This window comes from Schistocerca cancellata, chromosome 2, assembly GCF_023864275.1.
Source record: "Schistocerca cancellata isolate TAMUIC-IGC-003103 chromosome 2, iqSchCanc2.1, whole genome shotgun sequence".
In the NCBI taxonomy this organism is placed as follows: Eukaryota; Metazoa; Arthropoda; class Insecta; order Orthoptera; family Acrididae; genus Schistocerca; species Schistocerca cancellata.
This window is the reverse complement of record NC_064627.1, coordinates 569,834,420-569,849,426: the sequence shown is the minus strand read 5'-3', so window position 1 is coordinate 569,849,426 and position 15,007 is coordinate 569,834,420. Positions and strand designations below refer to the sequence as shown.

The following is a 15,007-nucleotide window of genomic DNA, read 5'->3' as shown; positions in this document are numbered from 1 at the left end:
ATGTGTTGTACTGTGAAATGCGGCTAGACGGTGAGTTAAGTCATCTGCCATTGCAGTTATTTAGACAGACCAATTACAAATAAGTAGCTCATTCGCCTTTGGTTCAAGTTAGTGTATTAGAGGGAACTTTGAATGTAACAGCTGTGAAATTACGTGATCTTTGTTTACTTGCCACTTAAATGGTTCAAATGGCTCTGAGCACTATGGAACTTAACATCTGAGGTCATCAATCCCCTAGACTTGGAACTACTTAAACCTAACATTCTGATAATAATATCCTTTGATAGTGGAAAACAGTAAATCAATCTGGCAGGAGTAAAGCTGTGAGGACGGGGCGTGAGTCGTGCTTGGATAGCTCAGATGGTAAGGCACTTGCCCGCGAAAGGCAAAGGTCCCGAGTTCGAATCTCGGTCCGGCACACAGTTTTAATCTGCCAGGAAGTTTCATATCAGCGCACACTCCGCTGCAGAGTGAAAATATCATTCTACTTAAACCTAACTAACCTAAGGACATCACACACATCCATGCCCGAGGCAGGATTCGAACCTGCGACCGTAGCAGCAGCGCGGTTCCGGACTGAAGCGCCTAGAACCGCTCGGCCACAACAGCCGGCTATGTCACTTAACGTCATACTTCCATTCATTCACGTTTAGATGCAAATTTATCTGGGTTTAACGGTTACTGGTATGCAAAATTACAGTATACTGTGTCATTATTTATCAAATTAGTTTCAGAGTGATTTACTGTTTTTCACTATCAAAGGATTTTATTATCAGAATTTTAACATGATTGGGAAACTTCTCATACGGAGGTTTTCTTTTGAAGTTTCCGGAGTTAAAACAGATTCTTCGGGTTTATACAATATTAATTTACTTGATGCAGTTTTTCTTTAAGCATTTTCTGGTTCCAAATTCACGGTCGTAGTAAATCTCCAGGAACAGTTTTCTTCTCAATATCCAGTCATGGCAGACCTGATTTCGTGGCTCTTCCGTGCGTGACCTTTCCCACAGCCTCTTGTCAATGGAGCGTGCAGCCAGCCGACCCCGGATGACGTCAGGGCAAGAACCGTCCCCAGTCGCACCTGGGGACGGCATGCGTGACACCAGGAACGTGCCCCTGGTGGCTAATCAGCTCGCGTGCCTCTGCATTCAGACAGGCCGAAAGGCAGGGGCAGCGCACCCTGAGGTCAGCTGTCAACTGAGATCGGCTCGTCAGCGACATTCAAGGAGAGCCGGGCGCAGCTGGGTTTGAGAGAGACTCGTCCCGCCCAGGCGGTGTCGCCTTAACGGAGCAAGTCAATGTCGATAGGAGCATTGGCCACTCCTGAGCTGCGGACCGTGTGCTGTCTGCCCGTCTTGCAGCGAATAGCCTCACAAGCACAAGAACAGCGTCCTCAGTTTTACCGGAGTAAGCTACAAAAGTGGTATAATTTGTATCAAACGGTCTCGTATTTCTTTACAATTTCCCTGTTCAAACAAAGGTAGCACAATTACTGCAATCTCTCAATACATATATCTAACAACGAATTTACATACATGTATCTTTCTTACCTCAATATTCATACATACTCATTTTTCATTCTACACTACTAGCCATTAAAATTGCTACACCAAGAAGAAATACACATGAGAAACGGGTATTCACTGGACAAATATATTATACTAGAACTGACATGTTATTACATTTTCACGTAATTTGGGTGCATAGATCCTGAGAAATCAGTACCCAGAACAACCACCTCTGGCCGTAATAACGGCCTCGATACGCCTGGGCATTGAGTCAAACAGAGCTTGGATGGCGTGTACAGGTACAGCAGACCATGCAGCTTCAACACGATACCACAGTTCATCAAGAGTAGTGACTGACGTATTGTGACGAGCTAGTTGCTCGGCCACCATTGACCAGACGTTTTCAGTTGGTGAGAGATCTGGAGAATGTGCTGGCCAGGGCAGCAGTCGAACATTTTCTGCATCCAGAAAGGCCCGTACACGACCTGCCACATGCGGTCGTGCATTATCCTGCTGAACTGTAGGGTTTGCACGGATCGAATGAAGGGTAGAGCGACGGGTCTTAACATATCTGAAATTTAACGTCCACTGTTCAAATTTCCGTCAATGCGAACAAGAGGTGACCGAGACGTGTAACCAATAGCACCCCACACCATCACGCCGGGTGATACGCCAGTATGGCGATGACGAATACACGCTTCCAATGTGCATTCACCGCGATGTCGCCAAACACGGATGCGACTATTACGATGCTGTAAACAGAACCTGGATTCATCCGAAAATTGACGTTTTGCCATTCGTGCACCCAGGTTCGTAGTTGAGTACACCATCGCAGGCGCTCCTGTCTGTGATGCAGCGTCAAGAGTAACCGCAGCCATGGTCTCCGAGCTGATAGTCCATGCTGCTGCAAACGTCATCGAACGGTTCGTGCAGACGGTTGTTGTTTTGCAAACGTCCTCATCTGTTGACTCAGGGATCGGGACGTGGCTGCACGATCCGTTAGAGCCATGCAGATAAAATGTCTGTCATCTCGACTGTTAGTGATACGAGGCCGTTGGGATGCAGCACGGCGTTTCGTATTACCCTTCTGAACTCACCGATTCCATATTCTGCTAACAGTCATTGGATCTCGACCACGCGAGCAGCAATGTTGCGATACGATAAACCGCAATCGCGATAGGCTACAATCCGGCCTTTATCAAAGTCGGAAACGTGATGGTACGCATTTCTCTTCCTTACACGAGGTATCACAACAACGTTTCACCAGGCAACGCCGGGCAACTGCTGTTTGCGTATGAGAAATCTGTTGGAAACTTTCCTCATGTCAGCACGTTGTAGGTGTCGCCTTGTGTGAATGCTCTGAAAAACTAATCATTTGCATATCACAGCATCTTCGTACTGTCGGTTAAATTTCGCGTCTGTAGCACGTCATCTTCGTGGTGTTGCAATTTTAGTGGTCAGTAGTGAACAGTTGTTTCTGGGAGGGGGGGGGGGGGGACTGGTGGCCCAATTTTTCTCCGTTCCTCCTTTTTCTTCCACCTGTTTGCCAGTCTCACATCATCACCTGATATCTTTTATCATCAGGGATGATGGCTTGGCGATTCCTCCATCAGATTCTCAACCAATGAATCAAACAAATTAATTCACTTCTGCAGAAGAGGCAAACATCGTCATATATTTTCCATATGAAATTTTCGCTCTACATTGGAGACATCGCTGAAATGAAATTTCCTGGCAGATTAAAACTGTGTCCCACTGCAGAATGAATTTTCTCTCTGCAACAGACAAAAAAACTGTTTGCCACTGCTGAACGAAAACTCATTCCGGAAACCATCCCTCAGGCTGTGTCTACGCTAAGTCTCCGCAATATCTACTTCTGAGCGCAACAGCTTTTGTAACTGGCCCTTGATATACTGGTTACTGCCATTCAGATGGAGTTGACTTCCGAGCCGGTCCTTCACATGTTCTGTCGGAGACAGATGTGCCTATCTTGCTTGCCACTGGCGTACCACTTCGGCACTTGGACCACGCGTTCCATTTGAGGATGAGCATTGTTCTGTTGGAAACAGAGTGATGTGGCGCAGTGGTTAGCACACTAAACTCGATTTCAGGAGGACGACGGTTCAAACCCGCATCCGGCCATCCTGATTTACGTTTTCCGTGATTTCTCAAAATCGCTTCAGGCAAATGTCGCGATGGTACCTTTGAAAAGGTCCCTAATCCGATGCGACCGATTACCTCGCCGTTTGGTCCCCTCCCCAAATCAACCAACCAACCGGTTGAAAAATGGTAACACGATACTGTTGCGTGATAGGTAATACATAAAGACGTAAGCTGTCCTTGACGCCCTCGATCACTACCAGCCGTGACCTGAAGTCATACCCGATGACTCACCACATCATGACGCCAAACGTAACACCGCTGTGCTTCTCTAAAACATTGAAAGCACTGGATCCTTCCCAAGGTCACCGCCGCACTCGCCGACGGAGGTCGTGCGGGGCAGAGCAGAAAGGCGAGTCATTACTGAACGCAGTGCGACACCGTCCATCAGCAGTCGATGCTTCCTGGTCTCGGCACCATTCCAAACGTAGCCGTTTGTGTCGTAGTGTTAACGGAGTCCTATTCGTGGAGCAGTAATTCCAAGTTCGGCAGCTGCTTGTCTCTCACCAATGGAGAAGAATGACATAGAATCCAGAGATTCCAGTAATTGGTCGAGGATGGCAGACGCAGATATGAAGGAATTCAGACGTGCGTGGTGCACAACATGGTGTTACTGTTTTGTGGTAATCAAACATCGTCGACTGGAACCTTGACGATTATGCCTGCCCCCACGTTCCTATGCAGTCCAACACCTGGATGCCCCACAAATCTGGATATCACACAGTTTGACCAGTCGGCCAAATGTAATACCACAATGAGAGCCCTTTGAAACTCTGATGATCCACACGGCCCTTTATACCCTACCAGGCCTGGTAACACGAACGAAGCTAATGCACTCTGGTGGCCGTTCTACCAACCACACAGAATTGCAGCTCTAATCATATATATAAACGTTGATGGTGTGTATCTGTATGAAGTTACATTGACATCAGTCCATGTCTTCTGAATGTTTCACTTTTTTTCTCAGGAGTGTATTTGGAGTGTGTAAGAGGTCCATAGGCCCTTACTATAACTTTGCACTTAGCACAGGTCGATAGGACGAACAATCGATTGTGACGTGTTGAGAGAGCGAGAGTCGAGATGCGCCAGTTGGTTGGCGGGTATATGTGAGTGAAGGCCTTTGTTGAAATACGGGACTTTAACGGTGAAGGGTGTCGCCATCGCCGTGGTTAGACCCCTATGTAATAGATTAATACCGGGAAAGTGAAGAAGTATCATTACGAAAGTGATCAGTGACGTTACTAGTGCCGATATTTGGTTTCACGTCTACCGCGCCGGCCTAACCTTGGATTGCAGTGTTGGATGCAGTGATGGATTAGCGTGTGACGATAATGGAAAACGAAGAAAGCCTGTGCTGAGATTAGCCGTAATTAGATATGTATGACAGTGCTATCTCCTTTTTTGTGTTATGAGAAGAATATAAGTTCGTAATTAGTAAAACTGTGTTGGTGTTCCTCATTACCAGACATTCAGCATTATAGTATTGAGCAGAACGAACTGGAAAGTAACAACTTCCGTAGCAGTCAATTCCGATTACCAGCCTCATTAGGTTCACGGTCGTGTTAATAATAAATATTGGACTGCTGTTCGATCAGATCTGGTCGGGATAATAAATCGGAGGTGTTACAAGTTGTTGTCTTAGATGCTTTGTCTATATAGGGAAACTTTCCAATGTGCGCGGAAAATCAAATGGCGTACAAGTAATACTGAAAGTAGCCCTTAAGCTATATAACATTTTCATACAGGTGAATATTTATGGAGGTCGTGTTACTTTTCTATAGCTCACTGCAAGCGGCCTTGTCACGTTGGTAACACTGGTTCCCGCCCGATCACCGAAGTTAAGCAACGCTGAGCCCGACTAGTACTTGGATGGGTGACCATCCGGGGAACACTGGGTGGCGTTGGTACTACAGACACGCAAGCCACCGAAGTGGCGTCCAATTGAGAGACTTACACCAGGTCATGCTGCCACATAACATTACAGTTCACTAACAAGAAGTCAAAATCATATGAAGCTAATTCATACGTAAACAAATCACACTGAAAAGATTACACGTCAAAAAAGGCTTCGTGGATCTGATTCCTCCAAACGAAGCAGTTCGATTGTGAAAAGTGTGTAAACGTTTAGCACAGCAACTGATAGAGATTAATGTCTTCGGAAACATTCCATTCCTTTCCGCGATCGGCTGACACGGTTGCTGGGTGCATGTTGGTGAGCGAATGTGGCATACTTTTCCTAGTATTGCGTGTAGTCAACATGAACCTGTATGTCTCCCGCACGGATTCTGGTTTGGCCGTCAGCACGCAGTAGCTCATTCGGGTCTCAGAAAGTTCCTACTTTGAAACGAATTTAATGTTAATTATTGACTAAACAATTCTACAAACAAAAACCCGACGATAAAATTTCGGCTTATCTATGGTTACTGCAGGCAACGCTTATATGCGCATTGAAAATTGACCAAGAAGTTAAAAATTTAATACATCATATTTACCTAGAAACATAATCATTTGTCAAAAAATGATACTAGATATAGGACATATTGCATTGTGTAGCATAAACCTTCGAACATGAGGCAAGCGGAACGACAGTCACAGAGGGGTATTATTGACTCAGAGCATTCCGCTTGGAACCTACGTGGTATCTAAGGTGGGTAGGGGCGGGCCTGGGGAGTTTGGGAGGCAATATAGGTAAACCTGATATGTAACTGATATGTAATCATTTGAGTAAGCACATTTATATCTGCTCACTGTACTTGCGTACATAAGTGTAATTTTTTTCCCTCGGTGGATAGATAGCATCAAAATGACTGATGTAAACTGTACTAAAAGATATCTCATTCATCAGCATGATCAAAAAGATTTCTTACACAGTTAACTGCTGTTTCTCTGGTACTACTGAAATCGATTAGGGTACATGGAAGTCAGAATACTGCTGCATTTACACTAGCAAGTCGCTTGCAGAAGTTATTACGAAACGCTTGCAGCTGTGTTTACACAGCAGCGCAAGAATTAAGCCAGATTCTTCCGCAAGTACTCTGGTAAGAAACTTGCGTCAACAACTTGCTGATACTGTTTACATAAGCTTTCAGTACCACTACGAGTGTGAGCCGAAATATAAAATGACAATTAGGCCGGTGAGTATGTTGCAGCTCTTGTAATTGTAATGAATAACGTGAAAAAGGAAAAGAAAGGTATTTGGGTTAGAGATTGGATAATGAGAAGATCGCAAAACGTTGCCTATAAACCTTTTGCAAGGGCTTGGAATCGAGAGCATGGATATTTTTGAAAACTTTTACAGAATGTCCTCAAATGATCCGTTGACGTTAATAGCGCCGATAGACTATATTTGACATGCAACAAAACATTTCAATTTTGAAATAAACTATAGTGTGCTCAACACAGTTTACACAAGGAGCCAAGAAAGCATCACAACCTACCTTTGAGTTTCTTTACAAAAATTCTTTCCTTCATTGCAATTTTGAAAATAACTGTATTCTGCATACAACTCCCACAAGGAGATCCAGGTCAGGTAAGGAACTGAAACCAACTTTCAGTTTCTTTACAAAAATCTTTCCTTTGTTGCAATTTTGAATTATTTTGCACAGTACAATTAAAGCTTCCACAAAGACTTGTGTAGGACAAGAATCTCACCACAACCTACCATTCGGTTTCTTTATGAATTGTCTTTCATTTGTTATTAATAGATATATCTGACCGAATTTGTGGCTATTTATTTTGGCACAGAATTGGAACAAGGCAACTTCTCACACAATCAATGTTAGTGAACCATATTTAAGATTCTAGCTAATAATGATACATATTTAATTATTTAGCATTTACTGTTCCAACAAAAGCCCACAATGTACATATTCCAGTGACCTTAAATTCACCAAACATTACAGGTTTACCGAGCCATTTTTTTGTTTTTTTTTTTTTTTTGTTTTTGTAAGGGTGGAAAGGTTACTCAATAAACACTACGTTCTGAAAATAAAATAATGTTTTAATTCGGTATCATACAGATATTCCATTATCATTATTCTATGTTTATAAAATCTGTAACATTAATTATGCTTCGATTGGCAGCACTGGTCTCTCTCACTGCCGAAACTGGAGTGGATGATATTTCTGCACTGTCGATCTCGCTTATTTCAATGATGCTTTTCAGAATCATTATTTTTAGTTTGTTTATATTTTTTATTCTTTAGTGACCGCAGCTCTCTAGCCACATAATCTCCAAAGCTTTGGAAAGCATCAGTTTCCTGCCCAAGAATTTTTTCTGCCTTTTCAATGAGCACATTACCACTTCCATTACACTCCTTTCTTTTTCGTTTTTTCCCCTCATCAGTAACAGGCGTATCATCTCCTGTTACTATTTCTTCTTCCTGCAAAAAGTAACAAAATTGAATATAACAGCAGATGAAGGAATACAAGAGGCAAAGAAATGGAATATAACTAAGTTTCCATACAGTTTTGATAGACTTCATGGGAAGCGTATTGCTCATACTAGAACCAGAAGATAGTAATGATTATTAGAATTTAAAATTGTCTCAGCACTTTACCACTCTCACTGGTGAATGAAAATTAAAGTTCACAATCTAAAGTGTGACTAATTCACATTAATTAATGTGTTTTAATTCGGTATCATACAGATATTCCATTATCATTATTCTATGTTTATAAAATCTGTAACATTAATTATGCTTCGATTGGCAGCACTGGTCTCTCTCACTGCCGAAACTGGAGCGGAGAGAGAACAACTACCCTGTATTAAGTGAAACAGTCAGCAATCCAAAGATTGTTTTGAACACCACAGAGCTTTACAAGGCATGGTCCTGTTGGAGGCGGTATTATGAAAATAATTTGTTTACATTTCCTAAAACTGGATCTACTCAATACTATGCCTAGTGATCTTACTGCAAATGTATATTTCCACATGGCAATCATATTTGCAGAGACTGATATAGTTAGTTAGTTACATGTTGTGGGGATCATTTTGCATGATAAATTGTAATGATGTGGAAGGAGTCATTTTACGTAGCAAATTAATTTATGAACATGTCTGCATGCGAACATTTATAAGGTGTATATATTTTAATATCCATAACAGTCTATAACATACAGACAAGTTAGTACCCACCACCTATTACACTTCACAGTAAAAGAAATTCTTCTATGGAATAGGAGTTGTCAAGGAGAAACTTTTTCAGTTTGTTTTCAATGTTTTACTTTTCTATCAGTCAGACACTTTATATCACCGTGTAAGTAATCAAAACTTTTAGTTGCAGCATAGAGAACTCCTTTTTGTGCTGAACACAACCTTAATATCGAATAATGAATGTAACTTTTCCTTCTGGTATTGTAATTATGAGCATCATTCCTTTTGAACTGAAATGTATTATTTGCAACAAACTTCATAAAGGCATAAATATACTGTGAAGCAGTAGTCAGAATGCCCAACACCTTAAACAGGTGTCTACAGGATGATCGTGGGTGAGCATCACATATTATTCTTACAACACACTTTTGGACAATGAAGACTTTCTTATATAGAGATGAGTTGCCCCCAGAACATTATTCCATATGACATTCTATGGAAATATATCAACTTACTAATTTTTCTCTCCCCAACCATTCTAAGTGCAAATGTGGCTGAACTAAGTTGTTTTAGGATTCCAAAATGTGCTTTTTCCAGTTTAAATTTTCATCAACATGGACACCTAAGAATTTTGAAGTTTCCACCCTATTTATTATTTCCTCACCATATGTTAACTTATCACAGGTGCAGTACACCTGGATGTGTGGGACTGAATATGTTTATATTTTTTTAAGTTGAGGGTGGGACCATTGGCAGAAAACCAGGCAATGATACTTTTCAGAACGCTGTTTACCAAATCTTCTGTTGAAGAATGCTTGGATTGGTTACAATACTAGTGTCATCAACAAAAAGAACTGATTCTGCTTCTTGTATATTAGCTGGAAGGTCATTTGCGTATATGAGGAACAATAATCCTGGAAGGAGATAAGTGTTGTGCTAAAGCATTCAGTTGAGAAATACTACACAGATACTTAATTATTGGGCTCTGAACAGTGAAATTATGAACAACAGATAGACAATCACTATTAAGTGTTATAAGAAGCCTTTAAAAATCATAATTTCCACAAATACAGAGGCAGCAGACAGTGGTGTCAAAACATAATTCTTATATTTGTAGATTCTCAGATATTTCAATATGAATAAATAAATTAGTAGGAGAGTACATTGTCATAGTATTTAGCAGTTAATTCTTTTACATAATACAGACAGGTGGTAAAAGTCATGAAACTGAAATCTCACAATGAAGAGTAGCCTACCCCACTTTTACGACCCAACAAGGAGCTACAGTAAACTAACAAGGAATTCCAGCTTAACTTTAAAGCTACCTACCTTTGTTGATAGCGAAGATATTCTGTTAGAGGTTGTGGCAACACTACTTTCGAGAAATTTCATTGCAGTTAAATACGGCCACCGAGTTTCTGCAGTTTCCCAACTTCGTGAGAAAATTGTGCCTTCAACTTATGCCACTTTCTCTGTACTTCTTTCACAGATGTGTCGAATATCAACGAGATTTCATTTAATGCGCTCATCTTCTTCACTCTATCCATAAAGTCCCGGTTATGCACGTCCCATATTCCGGGGTAGCTCTCAAAGGCTTCAATAAAATTTTCTGTATCCTGCTTCGTCCATTCTCGTTCTCCTCCATTTCTGAAATTTGTTAGCATATAATATGTGGGATGGTTGCATAAAATTAAGTCACCACATAAAGTAAAATGTTAAATATGAATGTTATACAGAAGACATACTCACTATAGCTTGCGCTTCCTACTTGCAGGAAATTCAAATAAATCCTAAAAGTTGCAAGTTACTTGCAGGTACTTCTTGCGTAGTGTTCACTCTGGAAGCGGAAAACGTGCAGCAAGTCACTTCCGCAATAAATTGCTACGGTCGCAAGTCGACTTGGCGATATGTTTACACTCGCAACTCGCGCGGCAAGTTCCTCCGCGCAAGTAAAATGCTCCGATAACTTGCTGGTGTAAACCCAGCTTAACTAACACGAAACGGATCTTAGATTAGATTTACCATAAGAGCGAGAGAGAAACACAGAAATTCAGCTAACAGCCACGCAAGATCATTGCAGTTCTCGTTTATAGCCGGTGTGTATGAGGGACTGCTTCCACTCAGGCTGGGCATGCTTTATGGCGGGACAAGAGGATGAGTAGTGCTCACCTGTTTCGGTGTTCCTTCCGCTATGTATCATCCGTACTGCGCTGTCTGAACTTCTCTAATATTTTCCAATCCTGCCAGTATAATCACTCCTTCTCACTGAAAAACCTTACCGGTGAGTCTAGTAGTGTCTAGTGTCATCTATGAAACACCGATGACATATGGAGCAGGATAGACTCCTTTGTGTGGCCATTCTCGATTTTGGTGTTCGTAACTTTCCTATACAAATATAATTTATCTTTGATTGGTCGTAACCGAATAGTTACCTGCATCCCTCAAAATTAACAAAAGTCTTCTTAATTATGACGTTACTTTCAACACGTTTTTAAGGCCTAAGAAAACAATTGAATAGCAAAAAGCAATATGGTAGGTGTCTTTTGTCGACTGCAAATGAGGGACACGTTTAAAGACTAATTAAGAACAGAAATAAAGTTTTAGGTTAAACTGCTGCACTGTTGAATTTGGAATACCGAGTGCCCTAAAGGAAAGTTTCGCTTATGTATCTCTTCAACTATTGCCATTTAGTTTGCACGCCACTCCGATTCTGACTTTGTTATTGAAGCCTTTTGTTGTTTCGTGGCAGAAAATCTACATATTTAAGCTTGAAAACGATGTGAGTTAAGACTGTTCTTCTAGTATTTGTTTTGTTAGAGAACTATTTTCTGTTTAGTATGCTATTAGGAAAAAGACGACACGACGTCTTGAATTTCATTTCCTTGTTACAATATTTTAAGAGTTTACTATCCTGACGATTAAAGAGGGACAGTTTTGCCTGTTGTGAGACCCAGTAGCGACGCAGTGAGTTAATTACGATGAAAAGTTATCTCACCTTTTCTTTCGTTCGAGAGAGCCATACAGAAGGTGGTATCATACATTCCAAAAGATTTACTCTTATTTCTCAACGGTAATCAAAGTAGCACGGTACGGACTAACAGTTTAGGTCGCTGCAGCATGAACAATCCTAGTACTTCTCAGTTATTTTCCAGATCAGCCAAGGCGGAGATATCACGCGCAGCAAATTATAACTTTACGGAGACGGAACCAGCATTAGTAAACATTCATTCGTATGCATGAGCGTAGGTGGGCTGCATCTGCGTCAGTAATCTACGGGAAACCCGCGACTGATTTGATCTCTGTGTTTGTAGGGCTCTAAGTTGAACCGATGGGATGGAACATTTACCGCAATATTGAACTGATCTTTCGTGGAAGTGGTGATCTTAGATGTAGATTTCAAAGATTTCAGCGAGCTGGATGGTCTGTTAGTTAATGCACTATAGATATATGCGGTAGCAGTGGAGTTTAGATCCTCTTTTGGCTATCCTTTATGATATTTTTATTTGTTTGTGATGTTCCGTGGGAACACACGAGTTAGGGCTACCTGCTCATCAAACGATTTTACAGAATGATGACCAGAAAATTTGGAAAATTTGTAAAAAAGGAAATTAATACAATAAGAAAAAAATATGGAAAAAAACAAATAGATAGCGCAATACAGCAACAAGTCTCAGCTATTGCAAGGAAATCTTGTAGAAAATAAAAAGACATTGCCACAACGAAACTTTTCCGCTTATACCTGTAGAGTTGTCATTTATCGCTTACTTTTTCATCTCTACTGGTAGCCTATCAAAAATGAACCTGCACAATAGTGCACATCTCTCTGTACAATAATTAAGACTGTGTTATCAGAGCGCAAATCGTTTTTCTCGTATAGCATTCAATTAATGAATGATGCAGTTTCTTCTGAATGAGTGAACACAGTCACCAACAAATTCCATGATGGAGTATTATGTACAGGGATGGCAGATTCGAATTTCGAGACATCTGAACAAGTGCGACGCTCACCCCCTCCCTCGCCCCCATAGCTCTTTAGGGAAAGAAAAAAATATGGTGTAGTCTCTCCCCCTCCACAGCCCCCCCATATCTCTTAGAGAAAGAAAAAAATATGGTGTAGCCAGGCGTTTTTCTTTCACGAAAATGATTTAAAAGTTGATATTACGCAGATTTTTATTGAGGTCGAACTGAAACTTGTTTATGGCTATTTACCAGTCCACATTCGTCTTCCAAAATAGTAACAACTCTCCGTATTCCCAGGTATAGGCCCCTCCACCCCCTTCCCCCCACCAACAAACTATCGTATGGGTACACTTGCACCTGTACAAAGACCTACATGATGTTCACGAACTGGCACCACAGACCTGCCTGACCACCAGTTTTTGGTCAGTGCGCAGAGTGACCCAAAGTTATGCTATCATAGCAGATAATAGACTGAAAGTAATAAGGAAAAAAGGTCTTCGCAATTCATTGCCAGAAACTCTGAAGACAGCACCATTCAGTTTCTGGACAAGATCTTGAACGTTTTGCTTCCAAGAAATATTTTCATCTAACTCCCCACCCAGTTAATATCAAAAGCTCAGCATCACTGACTGTTATCACTGTTATCACTTTTACATGAGAACTGGGTCATAAATTCTATGTATTGCTTCCTTGTAGTACTTGAACATTATTTGTTCTATGAAAGTCACACACTGATATTACCAATTATCCTGCCAGCTCCGTCATTTACATTACATTGCACGTGTCTCACAATAAAATCTGTGAAGAAAATCTTTTTAATAATCTGCCAGTTTTTAGTGCCATATGATTTATGTACAACAAGAAAGGCAATATTCCGCGGGAGACGGAAGAGGTATCCTATCAAATATGATGGGGTGGTCTGAATAGTCAATGAGGAGCAGTGGAACAACAAGGAGCCCTGTTTCTGAGGGCCTGATAATACTCCAAAACCCTCTGTCCATAGCGCTCATCCAAGGTAACATGGTGGAGATCCCAACCGACGATCAGAAGAACATTGTATGACCGGAGTAGGCAGCCGTCCTATCAAGGATAAGATAATCGGCAACAGGTCTGAAGGATGTGAGGAAGCAGCCACTCAGTTGGATATTCTACTGGCTGGAAGGAACCGTGTTCGAGGGTGAAAATATAACACTCGAAGTCTTCACGATAAGAAAATAGGATGGATCAGTGGATGAACGACCAAAGCGGGAAAATGAGGAAAAACAACTCGGAATTCTAGATCGAGCAAAAGTAGCAATCTGCAATGTAATAGTCTGGGGGATAAATGAGCCGAACTGAACAAAATGCTAAAAGAAACCAAAATTTATTCAGTGGTCGTCATTAAATGGTACGGAGAATTAGAAGACTATTCGATGATATGTAGTAATGTTCCTGACAATAGAAGAGTAGCTCAAAAGCAGCAGTTTCAATTAATAATGAATGTGTAAATATGATAAGTTACAAGCATATAAATGAAAGACTTGTCAAATTTCAATTTAAAATAGAGAGAGGATATCTCACGGTGGTAGGAGTTCAAAAACTTTTGCTATAAACTAAAGGAAGATGTAGACAAAAAAGATAAGAATGACCATGTTATAATATGTGCAAATTTAAATGCGAGGGTTGGTAACCAACTGATAACAGAAGTAGTAAGTACTTTTGCGCTACAAGAAGTTAATAACAATGGTGAACAGCTAAGGCAGTTTGCGACACACAATCAATTAAAAGTATGCGATTCATTAGTCTGGAAGAAGGATATGAATATACGCGGTCGACTCGGCGCTTAAAATCCATAGTAGATTTTTTTTTTTTTTTTTTTTTTTTTGCAAACTCAAAAATGAGAAATTAAATATAAGGTGTGAGAATTTACAGGGAAAAAGACATTCACATCATTTTATGCTAATGGAAACTATAACATTAATAACTAAAGGGACGCAATTCTATAAAACAGAACCCAGTTCTTCAAAGGAAACGTTCACTCTGCATTTATTGCAGAAGGAGAATACCATAAAACTTTTTTGGGGTCATCAGTCATCTGACTTGTTTGATGCGGCCCGCGATGAATTCCTGTCCTGTGCCAAACTCTTCATCTCAGAGTAGCACTTGAAACATACATCCTAAATTATTTGCTGAATGTATTCCAATCTCTTTCTTCCTCTACAGTTTTTGCCCTCTACAGCTGGCTCTAGTAACATGGAAGTCATACCCTCATGTCTTAAGAGATGTCCTTTCATCCTGTCCCTTC

General features: G+C 40.9%; 1 protein-coding gene and 1 pseudogene across 1 annotated transcript in view; both read left to right on the top strand.

Moving 5' to 3' along the window:
- The first annotated feature begins 1,047 nt into the window (after positions 1-1,047).
- LOC126156597 (protein tfg-1-like) overlaps positions 1,048-15,007 on the top strand; it is a 127,593-nt gene continuing 113,633 nt past the window's right edge. Inside the window, exon 1 of the mRNA XM_049916320.1 lies at positions 1,048-1,185. Coding sequence (XP_049772277.1) covers positions 1,048-1,185 — 138 coding nt within the window. The remainder of the gene's footprint in view (positions 1,186-15,007) is intronic.
- Positions 5,456-5,575, top strand: LOC126164225 (5S ribosomal RNA; annotated as a pseudogene).